The sequence below is a fragment of the Bidens hawaiensis genome, unplaced genomic scaffold (genome assembly GCF_021521415.1).
Source record: "Bidens hawaiensis isolate Kalapana, Puna unplaced genomic scaffold, B.hawaiensis_p1.1 tig00055374_1, whole genome shotgun sequence".
Classification (NCBI taxonomy): Eukaryota; Viridiplantae; Streptophyta; class Magnoliopsida; order Asterales; family Asteraceae; genus Bidens; species Bidens hawaiensis.
In genome coordinates, this window is record NW_027506335.1 from 3,067 (window position 1) to 15,707 (window position 12,641).

The 12,641-nt window shown below is 34.7% G+C and overlaps 1 protein-coding gene across 1 annotated transcript; it reads left to right on the top strand.

Moving 5' to 3' along the window:
- The first annotated feature begins 7,914 nt into the window (after positions 1–7,914).
- LOC143617554 (F-box/FBD/LRR-repeat protein At1g13570-like) lies at positions 7,915–11,009 on the top strand. The gene is made up of 4 exons (XM_077090077.1): positions 7,915–9,394; positions 9,469–9,591; positions 9,912–10,154; positions 10,953–11,009. The coding sequence occupies exons 1-4, from the start codon at positions 8,780–8,782 to the stop codon at positions 11,007–11,009; spliced, it is 1,038 nt and encodes a 345-aa protein (XP_076946192.1). The 5' UTR covers positions 7,915–8,779.
- The last annotated feature ends 1,632 nt before the right edge of the window (positions 11,010–12,641 follow it).

The window sequence follows — 12,641 nt, forward strand, 5'->3', positions numbered from 1 at the left end:
GAAACCGGGAAGACACCGAAGGCTAACGAAAAAAGCTAGATATGACACAATCCAAGAACCGACAAAAGATCCGACGGCGGCGGCGTAAGGCGGCGGCGGATGTTCCGGCAGGTTATGTGGCAGCGCTGAAGGTGACACAACACAGATCCGGCGGCAATAGAGGTCGGAGGATAGTAGTGAACGATGGCAGCAGCTTGCAGTCCCAATAGGTCGCCGGAATAGCTTCGCCGGAAAAACGGGATTCGCCGGAATCGGGCTACAACTTGCGGCTGAACCTAAAAGAGATATCAACAACTCGTGGGTAGTGATTCTCGTGATCAAGGACGGCTGTGGTGATGAGTTTACGGCGGCCAGAGGTCCGGTGGCCCGGAGGTGGCGGCTGCCGGAATTGTTAAGTTGATGGCTAGGGTTTCTAGTGAATAAGATAGGTTTTTTTATAATAATATTATCTTATTATATATATAGTAAATATAATTAGGGTTTAAACATTTTAAACCCAATGGGCTTTAAGCCCATACACCAAAACAAAGCCTAATCCACCAACTTATCATATTATGTGATTGTGTCGGGCCCGGTTAACGTTAACGTTTAAGTGGGTTTATATTTCGTTACCTCCGGTGTAACTCAGTCCGGGTCACATTCGGGTCAGTCTGGGTTGACTTGACCCGAACCGACCATTAAATCCAACATGTTCATACTAGAGAACTCATAACAATAAGCATGGCATCCATGACGTCATCGTGTTATGGTGGCCGAAAAACCGAAGATTGCCGGAAAAAATAGTTAGGCAACCGGAATAACGGTTATGGCCGGAAAATTCAAAATCATCATCAAACATCAAATTAAACTCAGATTTGAACATGAAATCGATCGTATATCACTTCGAAACAATCCTATACGTTAATCATTAACCGATTTTGATCTGAATCAACCGAAATTCAATTTCGAAGAACACGGACATTTAGAATCAAAATCGAACCGTAACGATTAAGCGCAAGATTAAGTGATTAGACGTAGAATCGAGCACCGAAACCTCTGATACCATTTATTTTCCCCGATGAGGATCGATGAACTCGATATTAATCTAGGAAACCGAAAACGCACGGTGTTTGTTTCGCTGCGTTTCGATACTAATTGTAATGTCTACTTATTGGGTCTTGATTGGAGATAATTTAACTACTGGTTGGGGGAAGTTCTTTCTATTTCTATACTGTAATCTACATATATAGACTCGCGAGAATCTCTGAGTGTTCAGGCATTCAATCACTATTAGATTGAGATGGATAATTTATAGAAAAAAACGTGACAAAATGATTCTTTTTTTAACCCCTCGTCAAATGTATAATATACTATCTCCCAACTCCTTCAGAGAGACAATCGGGAAAGGGTACGTATTAGATCAAATAGGAACAAGTTTGTAATAGATAGCAATTGATCTATTTTTACTTTGAAGGGCAAGAAAAAAAGGAATGTGCCCTCTTATTTTATTACTAGATGTTCCATTGGTAACATTCCTTTGTAGTTTTGATTTTTTATTTTACTTGTGTTTAGTCTTTCCCGATTATAAATCATATAGAAATTTTTGAAATGGATTTTTTTGATTGGTTCATCAATAGTGTTCGGCCAAAATCCCTTTTTGACTCTGGACCGTTCATTCTACTATTATTAGTGAGCAATAATGGAATAATTCTATCATAGAGATAAGGGACATAATTCACATGGGATGAACGAAAACGACCGAGTATGTGCGTTTCTGGTAATCAAAGACTCTATTTTAAAATTTCAACCTAACAAGTTCATTTAAATTTCTGAACATTTTTTACTATTTTAGAATTCATTTCTAGGTGTCGAAATAAGATATGGATATAAAAATAGAGGATCTACATTTTTTTACTATTATAGAATTCATTTATTGGTGTCGAAATAAGATATGTGATATAAAACGGAGGATCTATTATATTTTCTTTTCTCTCTTTTTTATTAAAAAATGATCTTGGAGGCTGTGTAATACTTACTCTCAAACTTTTCGTTTACACAATAGTAATATTCTTTGTTTCTCTCTTCATCTTTGGATTCCTACCAATGATCTAGGATGTGAAGAGTAAATTGTTTTCTGGCTTTATTTCATAATTTTCTTTATATTTTTATTTTCTATTAGTTATTCCACACACTTAAACTAGAAAAATATAGAAAGTCATCAGTGGAAATGGAAAGAGAGGGATTCAAACCCTTGGCACGAATAACTCGTACAACGTATTAGCAATCCACCACTTTCGTCCACTTAGCCATCACTCCCAACTGAAAAAGATAATTACTTTGTTACATTAGACATCAACTAAGGATTAAATTAAGTATTTCTTCCACATTATTTATCGTTATTATAGAATTAGCAATTCCATTTAGACGCACGAAAGATCAAATTAATAGACTGATAAAAAGAAGACCTTGTTTTATTTTATTCAAAGTGCGTTTTTTGTTTGGCCGGCCAATACCCACCGGGCCGTTTTTTGTTACAATAAAATCCCTTTATTTTTATATTTATAGGCAACATACTCTAAATAGTCAATTAGTATCCGTGTAGCAATTTCCATTATAGGGTCTACATATACTTATCATTTATGTTATAATGGAAATTGAGAAGGATTTTTCTATTTAAAAGAATAAATCAAATATATATCAATTTGTATTTTCTTATGTCGTTTGGCAAACCAAATTTTAAATTCAAATCCAAGAATCATTACGAATTCTCAGTCAACGAATATTCCGTTTATGCAAAAATTCAGATTTTTTTGTGTGAATATATAAATTTTATATTTCGATAGAAAAGTGAGGGGAAGCTTTTTGGCATTGTGTGTTTTGAGATACTATACAATAAGAGACAATCAAAAGGGGAAATGAGGTTTCTTTTCTAATTTTGATAATTATAGTTAAAAAAAAAGAATTTAAAAGGGGTTGTAAGTACAATAAACTAAAATTGGATAATCTAACAAAAAAGGTAAAAAAATTCCTATTGTGGATCATTTTGCCGGCATGGCCGAGTGGTAAGGCGGGGACTGTCCGGGTGCCGCCTCATCAACAAACAATTTGAAATCTCTTACTCTGTTATGATGATATAACTCAACCTAATTTTAGCCCGCCAGAACAGAATAAGGGGGCTGTTAATACTTGGTTGATTTTAAACATCCGTTATGCGGATTTTGTAAAAGATTGGAAACTGGAAATCTTTGAATCCAAAATGAACAGAAAGATTTTATTTTAATGGTTGAAGCAAGACTTCCCGATTCCTTTCCAATACTAATGTAATGTCTACTTATTTGGTATTGATATAACTACCAGTTGGGGGAAGTTATTTCTATTTTTATACTGTAATCTACATATATAGACTCACGAAAATCTCTAAGGCATTTAATCACTATTAGATTAAAATCACTATTAGATTAAGATGGATAATTTATAGAAAAAAACGTGAAAAAAAATGATTCTTTTTGTTAACCCCCTCGTCAAAAGTATAATATACTATCTTCTAACTCCTTTACAATCAGAAAGGGTACGGATTAGATCAAATAGGATAAAAGTTTGTAATAGATAGCGATTGACCTATTTTTACTTAAAACGGCAAGAAAAAAAAAGGATTGTGCTCTCTTATTTCATTACTAGATGTTCCATTAGTAACATTCCTTTGTAGTGTGATTTGTTATTTTACTTGTGTTTAGTATTTCTCGATTATTAATCATAAAAAGTTTTTTGAAATGGACTTTTTTTATTGGTTAATAGTGTTCGGTCAGAATTCCTTTTTGACTCTAGACCATTCATTCTCCTATTATTAGTGAGCAATAATGGAATAATTCTATCATAAAGATAAGAAACATAATTCACATGGATATAATAAGTCTTGCTTGGGCTGCTAATGGTAGTCATTAAATTTTATCTTTCACTCGTAGTACGGGGTAGAAGCGGACTTTAGAAGCACTCCTAATTTAGATGAGGAATGAAATTGTATCATTTGTTTTATAGATCATTCTGCAACACAATTTTTACTCCCTTCGTCCCATTATAAATGTCCATGTTTGAAAAACACAAAGTTTAAGATGGATTGAATGATTACTTTTTTTTCTTACCAAATGTCAATAATGCCTTTGAAAAGTGGGTCCATCAATATTGTTTATTAATGTTAGTTGTGTGTTTAAGTGTAAACTTGAAAATTGGCTAATAAATTTTGAAAGTGGACACTTGTAACATGACAAATAAAAAAGGAGATGTGGGCACTTATAATGGGACAGAAGAAGTATTTGAATTGAAATAATTTTCAATTCAAGATATCTTTGTTTTCAAATTCCATTGGATTATAGTGGATAAATGTAGGGCTAAAATTTTATATTATTATTAGGATTGTGTATTTCTTTCAATTTGCTTATAGTCTGTGTATTACGTACTCAGTACGCTTATTTTGTACGGTAAAAGCCCATTTAAAATATTATGAATCTTTTACACCGATTACGGAATCATTCACAATTCATATTATCTTTACATTATATGTTCGATCGTTTGATTTCATCGCACTCGTCTCAATCGTTTAGTATGAACAAATCCGTTCGTTATGTTAGATCCGGTTATCAGGAGACCTATAATCGGTATCAAAGCGGGCCGAATCAATTAACTCACCTTTGTTCTTGATATTCATGTTATAATTCCGCAATTACCTGAACCGAGACATTAATTTCTTAAAGTTTTTGAAGATACGTTGAAGTTTTGGAAATAAAGTTTGAAAATCTGGGGAAATAAAGATGCTCGAAATTCATCTTGTGTTTGTATATCTAAATTTTCAGTGGTTTTAAAGAGGGTGATGTTGGCTTTCCGGCGGAGGGTGGTGGTGACTGCTGTGGTCAACTCTAGATCTGAATGTTAACTGTTTATGTTTGGTGTGTTGAGTTTTAATTGTGTGGTCGTTAGGGTTTTATTTACTATGTGTGGTGGTGGGCTTGTGTTGGATGATGGATGTTCCGTGATGTGGCGGACGGCGGTGATGTCATCAGCGATCGGTTTCCGGCAAGGTCAAAATGGATGACGGCCGATAGAATGATGCTAGGGTTTGGGTCTTCAAGTCTCCGGGATATTTTTTGTTCTAGTTTTTTGTGGGCTGGCCTGCTTCTAACCTACTTTGGCTGAGGTTTTAGCTAAGAGTTGGATTGATGCATGTTTTCTTTGGCTGGTTCATGTTTCAACTTCAACTTAAGCTATCATATGAAAACTGAAATTGTTTATTTGGACAGATTATGTGGAAGATTTTTGGCTGAGAATTGGTTATTTTTCGGGTTGACCAAAATAAGTCAATTTATCGGGTTTTTTGTCGTAGTTTGATCGAGTGTTCAAAACTTATTATTTATATTTTTTTCCAAGACATTCAGGAAGTTGCATCTGTGCGGTGAACTTCAAACAAATTGGATTTGAATTTGAAAAGGAAATAATAAGTTTTGTCATTTGATCGTTGAATCCGATAATGCGAAATCGATTTGTGGATATTCGAGCTCATCTCATGCCTATATAACTTAAGATATGAGAGAATGGATAAAGAAGCGAGAACTCCTTCATGAATAATATTAAGTAATATTAGGTGGGTCATACCTTTAGGGGGTAAATTGAAACAAAGAGGCTTTATTTTATATCATAAGTCAATGAGGTGATTGTAAGGCCGAAAGTTGTGACTTGTGATATCTGTGGCGAAAGCCGTTAAATATACTTTTGTCAATCATTCACTTAAATTTGTCGAGAATTCCAGATTCGAAACGAGAGCTTTGGTGCACACATTTATCATCAACGGAAAGAACTTCTAGAATATTTGTGTTTAGCTATAAATAGGGAACATTTGTTGTCTTTATGTGTGTGTTTTTTATGGTGTAATTAATCACCCAAGAGGAGCCTACCATGGGTGGGATCGGTTCTTTAATATTATGAATCTTTTAACCAATTACATAATCATTCACTATTCATATTATCTTTACATTATATGTTTGATCGTTTGATTTCACCGCCCCCATCTCAATCGTTTATCATGAACAAATTCGTTCGTTATATTAGACCCGGTTATTAGGAGACCTACAAGATGGCTACTACATCCTACCTTTCTTTCTTTTCAGTTAAAAGGATTAAAACACATACATCTTCAAAATTGTGCTTTTGAACCTCCATTAACATTTGGTGGATTTAGTAGGTTGAGGAGGATATTGTTTACGAATGTTAAGTTTGTAAGGCCCGGTTTTGTTTAATAGTCTTTCGTATTTGTAACTTCTTAGTTTACGTTTATGCTTGTTTACGTTTGTATGTATTGGACCCGAGGCCTTGTGTAATTGGAGCCCATTGGGTATTTGTTTATGAAAATAGAGTATGGATTACACACACTATATATTGTGTGTGTAAAACCATACTCAAGTAACCTTTTGCAAAACCTAAGTATCTAAACACTAAACTCTCTCCTCCTCCCTCACCCTCTCCTTACTTTCGGCCCTAACACACACACCACGAGATCCGAGATCTCGGTCCTTACTAGTTATTTCCGCCAACTAGTAGAGAGGTTGATCCAAGACAACTAGTTCTTAGTTTGTTGTATTGTTTGATCCGGTCACGGGACCTACAAAGTTTTCTGCTAAAATGCTTCATCGGTTCCTCTCCAGTTGTCTGCTACTCGATGAACCCTTTTTGGTAAGATCCATGCATATAAACTAACCATTTGTGAAGCTCCTTCTATTTATCATTATATAATTTTAGAGGCACATATATGGTATTTAATGCAGAATGGATATCAAAAAACTTTGACGTTGCAACAAAACAAAACAAGTTTACATTTGTTGATGTTACAACTCAACCGGAGAACTTCTGATTGAACATAACAGAAATGTCTAATCGTCAATAAGGCTCACAGTTAATAAAGCATGTCAAGGCAATCACGACAAACTTAATGCAAAGATAACTATATATTTAACCATGTCCAAGCGATATTAATCCGTTGAACAAAGCACCTACAAAAAAAATCAATTTAAACCATGTCTAAGCTGCGGAACATTTAGTGCAAGTCCACTAGTTACATAATTACCAATGATTAATCGTTTTGGGCAAGACACATAACCATAAGTGTTCCCGACATGTTATATATAAAGCACCATGAGTGGCCACAAAACGCCATAATGAATAACATTAAAAGCTACAATCCATTTTCGGGTTTATAAGCTCTATTCCCCAACGGAAAGAACATTCAATTTTCCTTCAATCACCTAAATCTTGTTCATTAATATTAACTTAAATCATCTTCTTATATGTACTGATTCTCATGCTGGATGGCACGAGCCTCGTGGTCCTCCTGCTCAAGACTCACGATAAATTTATATTTGGTATGAATGACCTAGCATGATCCATTTCTCCTTCCAATTAAAGCATAGACCAAAATCCTATTTGTTTCTTTTAACTTTAAATATCTTCTTTCACAAATACTGATTCTCACACTAGAAGTTCGTCATGGCAATGCACCCACGGTCTTCTGTGACAAGACTAATGATATTTTGTTTTGTATAAACGACTCAAGACGATCCATTTCTCCATCCTAGTGCAACCTGATTCTCCAAATTTCTACTCGTGCAGAGTTGAGTTGCAACAATTTCTCTCCTTATTTATCTAGTTGGCTCAGTGATCCAACTTTTTTTTTATTTTGCATAATAATACATTTGGTATTAAAATGTGATTGTGCACCAAATCTAAAGTTCCACAAAAGTTTAAGATGAACACATGGGTCTACTCCATGGGTTTAAATAGTTTTTTTTTATTTATAATTTTGTAACACCATTGACTACACTTGACTCGAACCCTACCTGTTGAAAATAGCCCCGGCCCCTAGGGTTACTTTAAATAGTTAAACTCATTTTCCAAAGCATTTCACATCTTTCCAAACGAAATTTTAGCCGACACAGTCGGGAAACCCCAGATCTGAATGCAAACTGTCTCAAATTCAGCTTGATGATACAGTCGACAATGAAACCCTAGATTAGAGGTAATTCGAATTCAGTCTTTCTTTCAGATGTATTCAAATTGTTTTGTTATAGGCATCACTTCATGGGTTTAAATAGTTTTGTAATTAACAACAATAAAATTACTCATAATATTACACCAGTGACTACACTGGACTCAAACCCTACATGTTGAGAAAGGCACCACTAGGGTTTAAAAAGTTAAATTCAGTTTCTGAAGCATTTTACATCTTTCAAAAGGCCGAAGTCTCATTTCGGCAAGCCCCGGATCTGATTGCAAGCTGTCTCAAATTCAGCTTCATATAACAGTTGATGATGAAGTTTCAAATCAGGTTGCAAGAAAGGATCTAAGACGAGCCAGTACGTAAACAATTTTTTAAATCGCTGGATAGATGACTTCGTTGCCACTATTAATGCTGTTTCTTAAAAATATCCAGAATTTGATACAATTATGTATATTTGATTTGATTTACTTAACCTTTCGTTCTTAATGATAAAAATGTATAATTGTGCAAGTTCGGATATGTTTAGTTCGTAATGATAAAAATGAATTAGGTTAGAATATATTAAGCGATGGTGTATTACTACTTGATTTTGATGTTTGTTGATCCCTACTTGTCAAAATTATACATTTGGCATTACTTTTATCAATTTTTTTATTTTCCGTTGTTTGCAGTAAATCTAATTTCGGAGTCTAAAGAAGAAAGATTTTTGAATCATTAAGTGTTTTGATTTTGTTTTGCATTCTGCCCTGCAGCAGTAGCATTATGGAGCATGAAAATCCAACAGGTGGTGGTAAAAGAACACAATGCATAAATTCAGATATCATTAGCACCCTTCCTCAAAACATGATTGGAAGTATTCTAAGTCTTATGCCACTTCAAGATGCAGTGAGAACGAGCGTTTTGTCAAAGAAATGGTGGTACAGTTGGCACGACATGCCTAAACTTAAGTTTGCAAACGATATGGTTGAAATACCATCTAATTGTGTGTGCGAGCGGTTGTTCAGATATAAGATTGCCAATGCCATGTTCCAGGTATTGCTGCTACACAACGGTCTCACAATAGTAGAGTTCAACATTTCGGTTGGCGATGATGATATGCAATCTGAGTTTGCACAGATAATAAGTTACCTTGCGAAGATAAATTGTGTGAAAGATTTTACCTTCTTGAATGGTGAAAGCTTCTACAAGCTTTCCCCTTCTTTCTTTTCATTGCAAGGACTAGAAAGTATACATCTCCAAGATTGTGCATTTGAACCACCACTACTGTTTAACAAATTTAGTTGTTTGAAGAGCATCACGTTTGTGTCTGTTAAGGTTTCTGCTAAAATGCTTCAAAGGTTCCTCTCCAATTGCCCGCTGCTTGAGTATATCAGTTTGGTATGGTCCAAATATATATATAAAGCTCCTTCGGTTATTATACATGACTATATATATTTGGTATTTTAATGCAGGATGAAGATTCTCAAGAAAGCATTCATGACTTTGTACCAGTAGGAAACAAATTTTCATTTGCTGATCTTCTACAATGTGTTCCTTTGATTCAGACTTTGGAGATCTATCAGTATTATATGAAGGTTGGTAGTATTTAGGTTAACGTTCGACTGCATTTGATGTAAGAATATTGTGTTTGCTAATGTTGGCTTCGTTATTTTGTTAAAGCACTTGTGTGTAGGTGGAATGCCACATAAGCTTCCAACTTCGCTAGTCTATCTCAGACGTCTAGATTTAGAAGTGTGCTTGATGGAACAAAACCAGATTTCCTCTGTCCTTTGTTTGATCAGGAGTTCCCCTTTATTGGAGAAAATCGTTATTATGGTAATAGTTTTATTAGTATTTATTTATGTTAATGGCTGTTTATACTTCTATTGACATCTTTAACATGTTTTGTAATCAGATGTATGATAATGTGAGGTTACTGGTTCGACATACCCCCATCAACTTTCTTAATCTAGAAGACTACCCAGATTTGAAGTTGGATCATCTTGAGAGATTGGTTATGGTTAAGTTTAGCAACTTACCTCTTCAGATGGAATTTGTGAAGCTCATCATGGCTAAGTCACTTGTGCTAAAGAAAACAAGGATTTGGCTCGATGAGAATGTTTCTATTGATGAAGAACTAAAGATGCTTAGAGATTTGGTATTACTCCCATTTCCGCGGGCATCCCCTTTTGCAAAGTTAACTATTGAACGCCCATAAACTTTTGCAACTAGTTAGTTTTCTTGGTTGGATTATCGATTGTCATCTCATAGTGCTTTTAAGGACTATTATGTATGCGTTTTAATTATTTGGTTTTGTGTTTATGAACTTTGAGTTTATGCTTTTTATCAAGTCTGGAGTTGTCATGTTAGGCATATTACTAAAATAATCATCGTGGATTTGAATAATTTTGTGTATAGTGCTTTTAAGGACTGTTTAATTACCTACATCTCACCGTTTTTGCTAATCCATAATGCATTTGTTCCTACTACTTCAAGTGGTTTGTCAATTCCATCTAAACCTGAAGATTTAGCTCAAAGATAAATGAGCCAAATTAATGCGCCAAACTATTTGAAAGTGACTATTTGTATCACCAAATGAACAAAAATTAAATGTTTCTGTGTCAACCCCACCGAAAGAAGGTTTTACAGGTACTATTAATAGTGACATGTTTCATACGTACCTAGTGTACATTGACAAGTTGCCCAATCCATTTATACAATCTCCAAGCGCCGAGCTTGAGCATATTTGTTTAACCAACCATACATGAATTGAACCCACTAGTCTATCTCAGTTATCTGTCTTAGAAAGTGTGCTTAACGGTACAAGACCAGATAGATTATGTCCTTTGTATCATCAGGAGCTCCCCTTTATTGGAGAGAATTACTTTTAAGGTAAATTATTTACGGCAGTGGCTGTTTATACTTCTATTGATAATTTTTGTGTGTTTTGTATTAGATGTATAATTATGTGACGTTGCCGGCCTGTTCAAAGAATCCCCATCAGCTTTCTTAATCCAGAAATCTACCCAAATTGGAAGTTAGATCATCTTTATACAATATTGGTGGTAGAAAAGTTCAAAAACTCACCTCATCAGATGAAATTTGTGAAACTTATAATGGTCAAGTCAAATGTGCTAAAGAAGGCACGGATAATTGAGATTAGTCCAAATGTTTATGTTGATGCAGAACTGATGAAGATGCTTAAAAATTGGTACGACTCCCGTTTTCACAGGCATTGTACGCCCAAAAGTTTGTGATTTTGATGATGCGTGCTAGTTAATTATCTTGGTAATGAGGATTTGGGAATGTACGTCATCGTATAATGCTTTCAAGGACTATTAAGCTTGATGATTTTGTTTTGTTTTGTTTTGTTTTTATGAAATTTGAGTTGATGCTTTGTAGCAAGTCTGAAGCTTCCATTTTAAGGTAAATCACTAAAATTCTCATCTTGGTTTTGAATTATGAAGGTCTAAAAGGCAATAGGCCTAATTTCTTCGGTTGTGGTAAAAGAGGAAAGCTATCCACTATAATCAAGTGGTTCATTGGAAGAAAATAATAGCGCGCAAAAAATTATTGGTTGTGTTAAAATTGTTTTGTAAGAATCAATGCACTGCAACGTTTTGTTGCAGAAACAAAATGTAATTAACATCTCTAGACTTTAAGGTAGCAACTTTGATCTATTTACTTATAAATAGGTCGATTTGGGTTATCCTTTCATAACATCGGCATCACCCACAGCGTCAAAGGCCTCTAGGCGGAAAAGTGTTTTTTTTAACGTTAATTATTATAAAAAGTTAATAATTCAGAATTTCAAGTGTTCATAAACTTTCTGTATTTTTTAAAAAGTTACTATTACCTATTAAGCCACTATTAACATATTAATTCCGTGTCATGGTTTCTTAATTAAACACCAACAACTATTCACCTTCGATCTCACAGTTGATGCTAGTTGATAATGTATTTGAATGTGTTCCTATTGCTTCGAGTGGTTTATCACAAGCAAAAGAATCCTAGCAATTTACGACATAAAAATTGCATTTTTTGTCTTTCAAAGACTAAGATTAATATAAAAGTTTATCTGATTTGATAAAGTAACTTTAAATTGCATTTTCTCTTCTTTTCTTTTTTGCTTCGATTTCCTTTCCTTGTAGAAAGTGTTCTTTAAAACTTTAAGAACATATGCAGTGGGGGTTCCCACCCTCGTAGCGTCGTATAGCGCCGCGAACACTGCCGGTGCGCTATGGGCGCCATGAAAGGGGGGGAGAGTTGGTTTTGATTTGTGGGTTTTTTATATGTTATTGTTTTTGATAATAATAATTATAAAATAATAATAAGGTAATGATTGTTGGGGTTCCATCAATTACACACCTTTTTGCCAAAAAAACTCATATGCTAATGTGACGACACATGTCGCACAACATCCATAAAGGGGCTCCATCCACTACATATGATCTTAGACCATGTGTAGTCATAAAGTCCCACCCTCAGGCATTATGCGATACGTGGCGCCCAGTCATAGTTATGGTTTTATACAAAAATAGAGTGTAGTCATAAAGTCTCCATAAAGCCGTAACTTTATTATTTTATTATTTTTTTTCCTTCCATGCGCGTTATGTACATAACTTTGAACCTATAACTTTACCTC

Coding starts and splice junctions, on each gene's coding strand:
- LOC143617554 (XM_077090077.1), top strand. CDS start 8,780: ATGGAGCATGAAAATCCAACAGGTGGTGGTAAAAGAACACAATGCATA. Junction 9,592..9,911: donor TCTATCAGTATTATATGAAG/GTTGGTAGTATT, acceptor TTTTGTAATCAG/ATGTATGATAATGTGAGGTT. Junction 10,155..10,952: donor TAAAGATGCTTAGAGATTTG/GTATTACTCCCA, acceptor GTTTTGTATTAG/ATGTATAATTATGTGACGTT.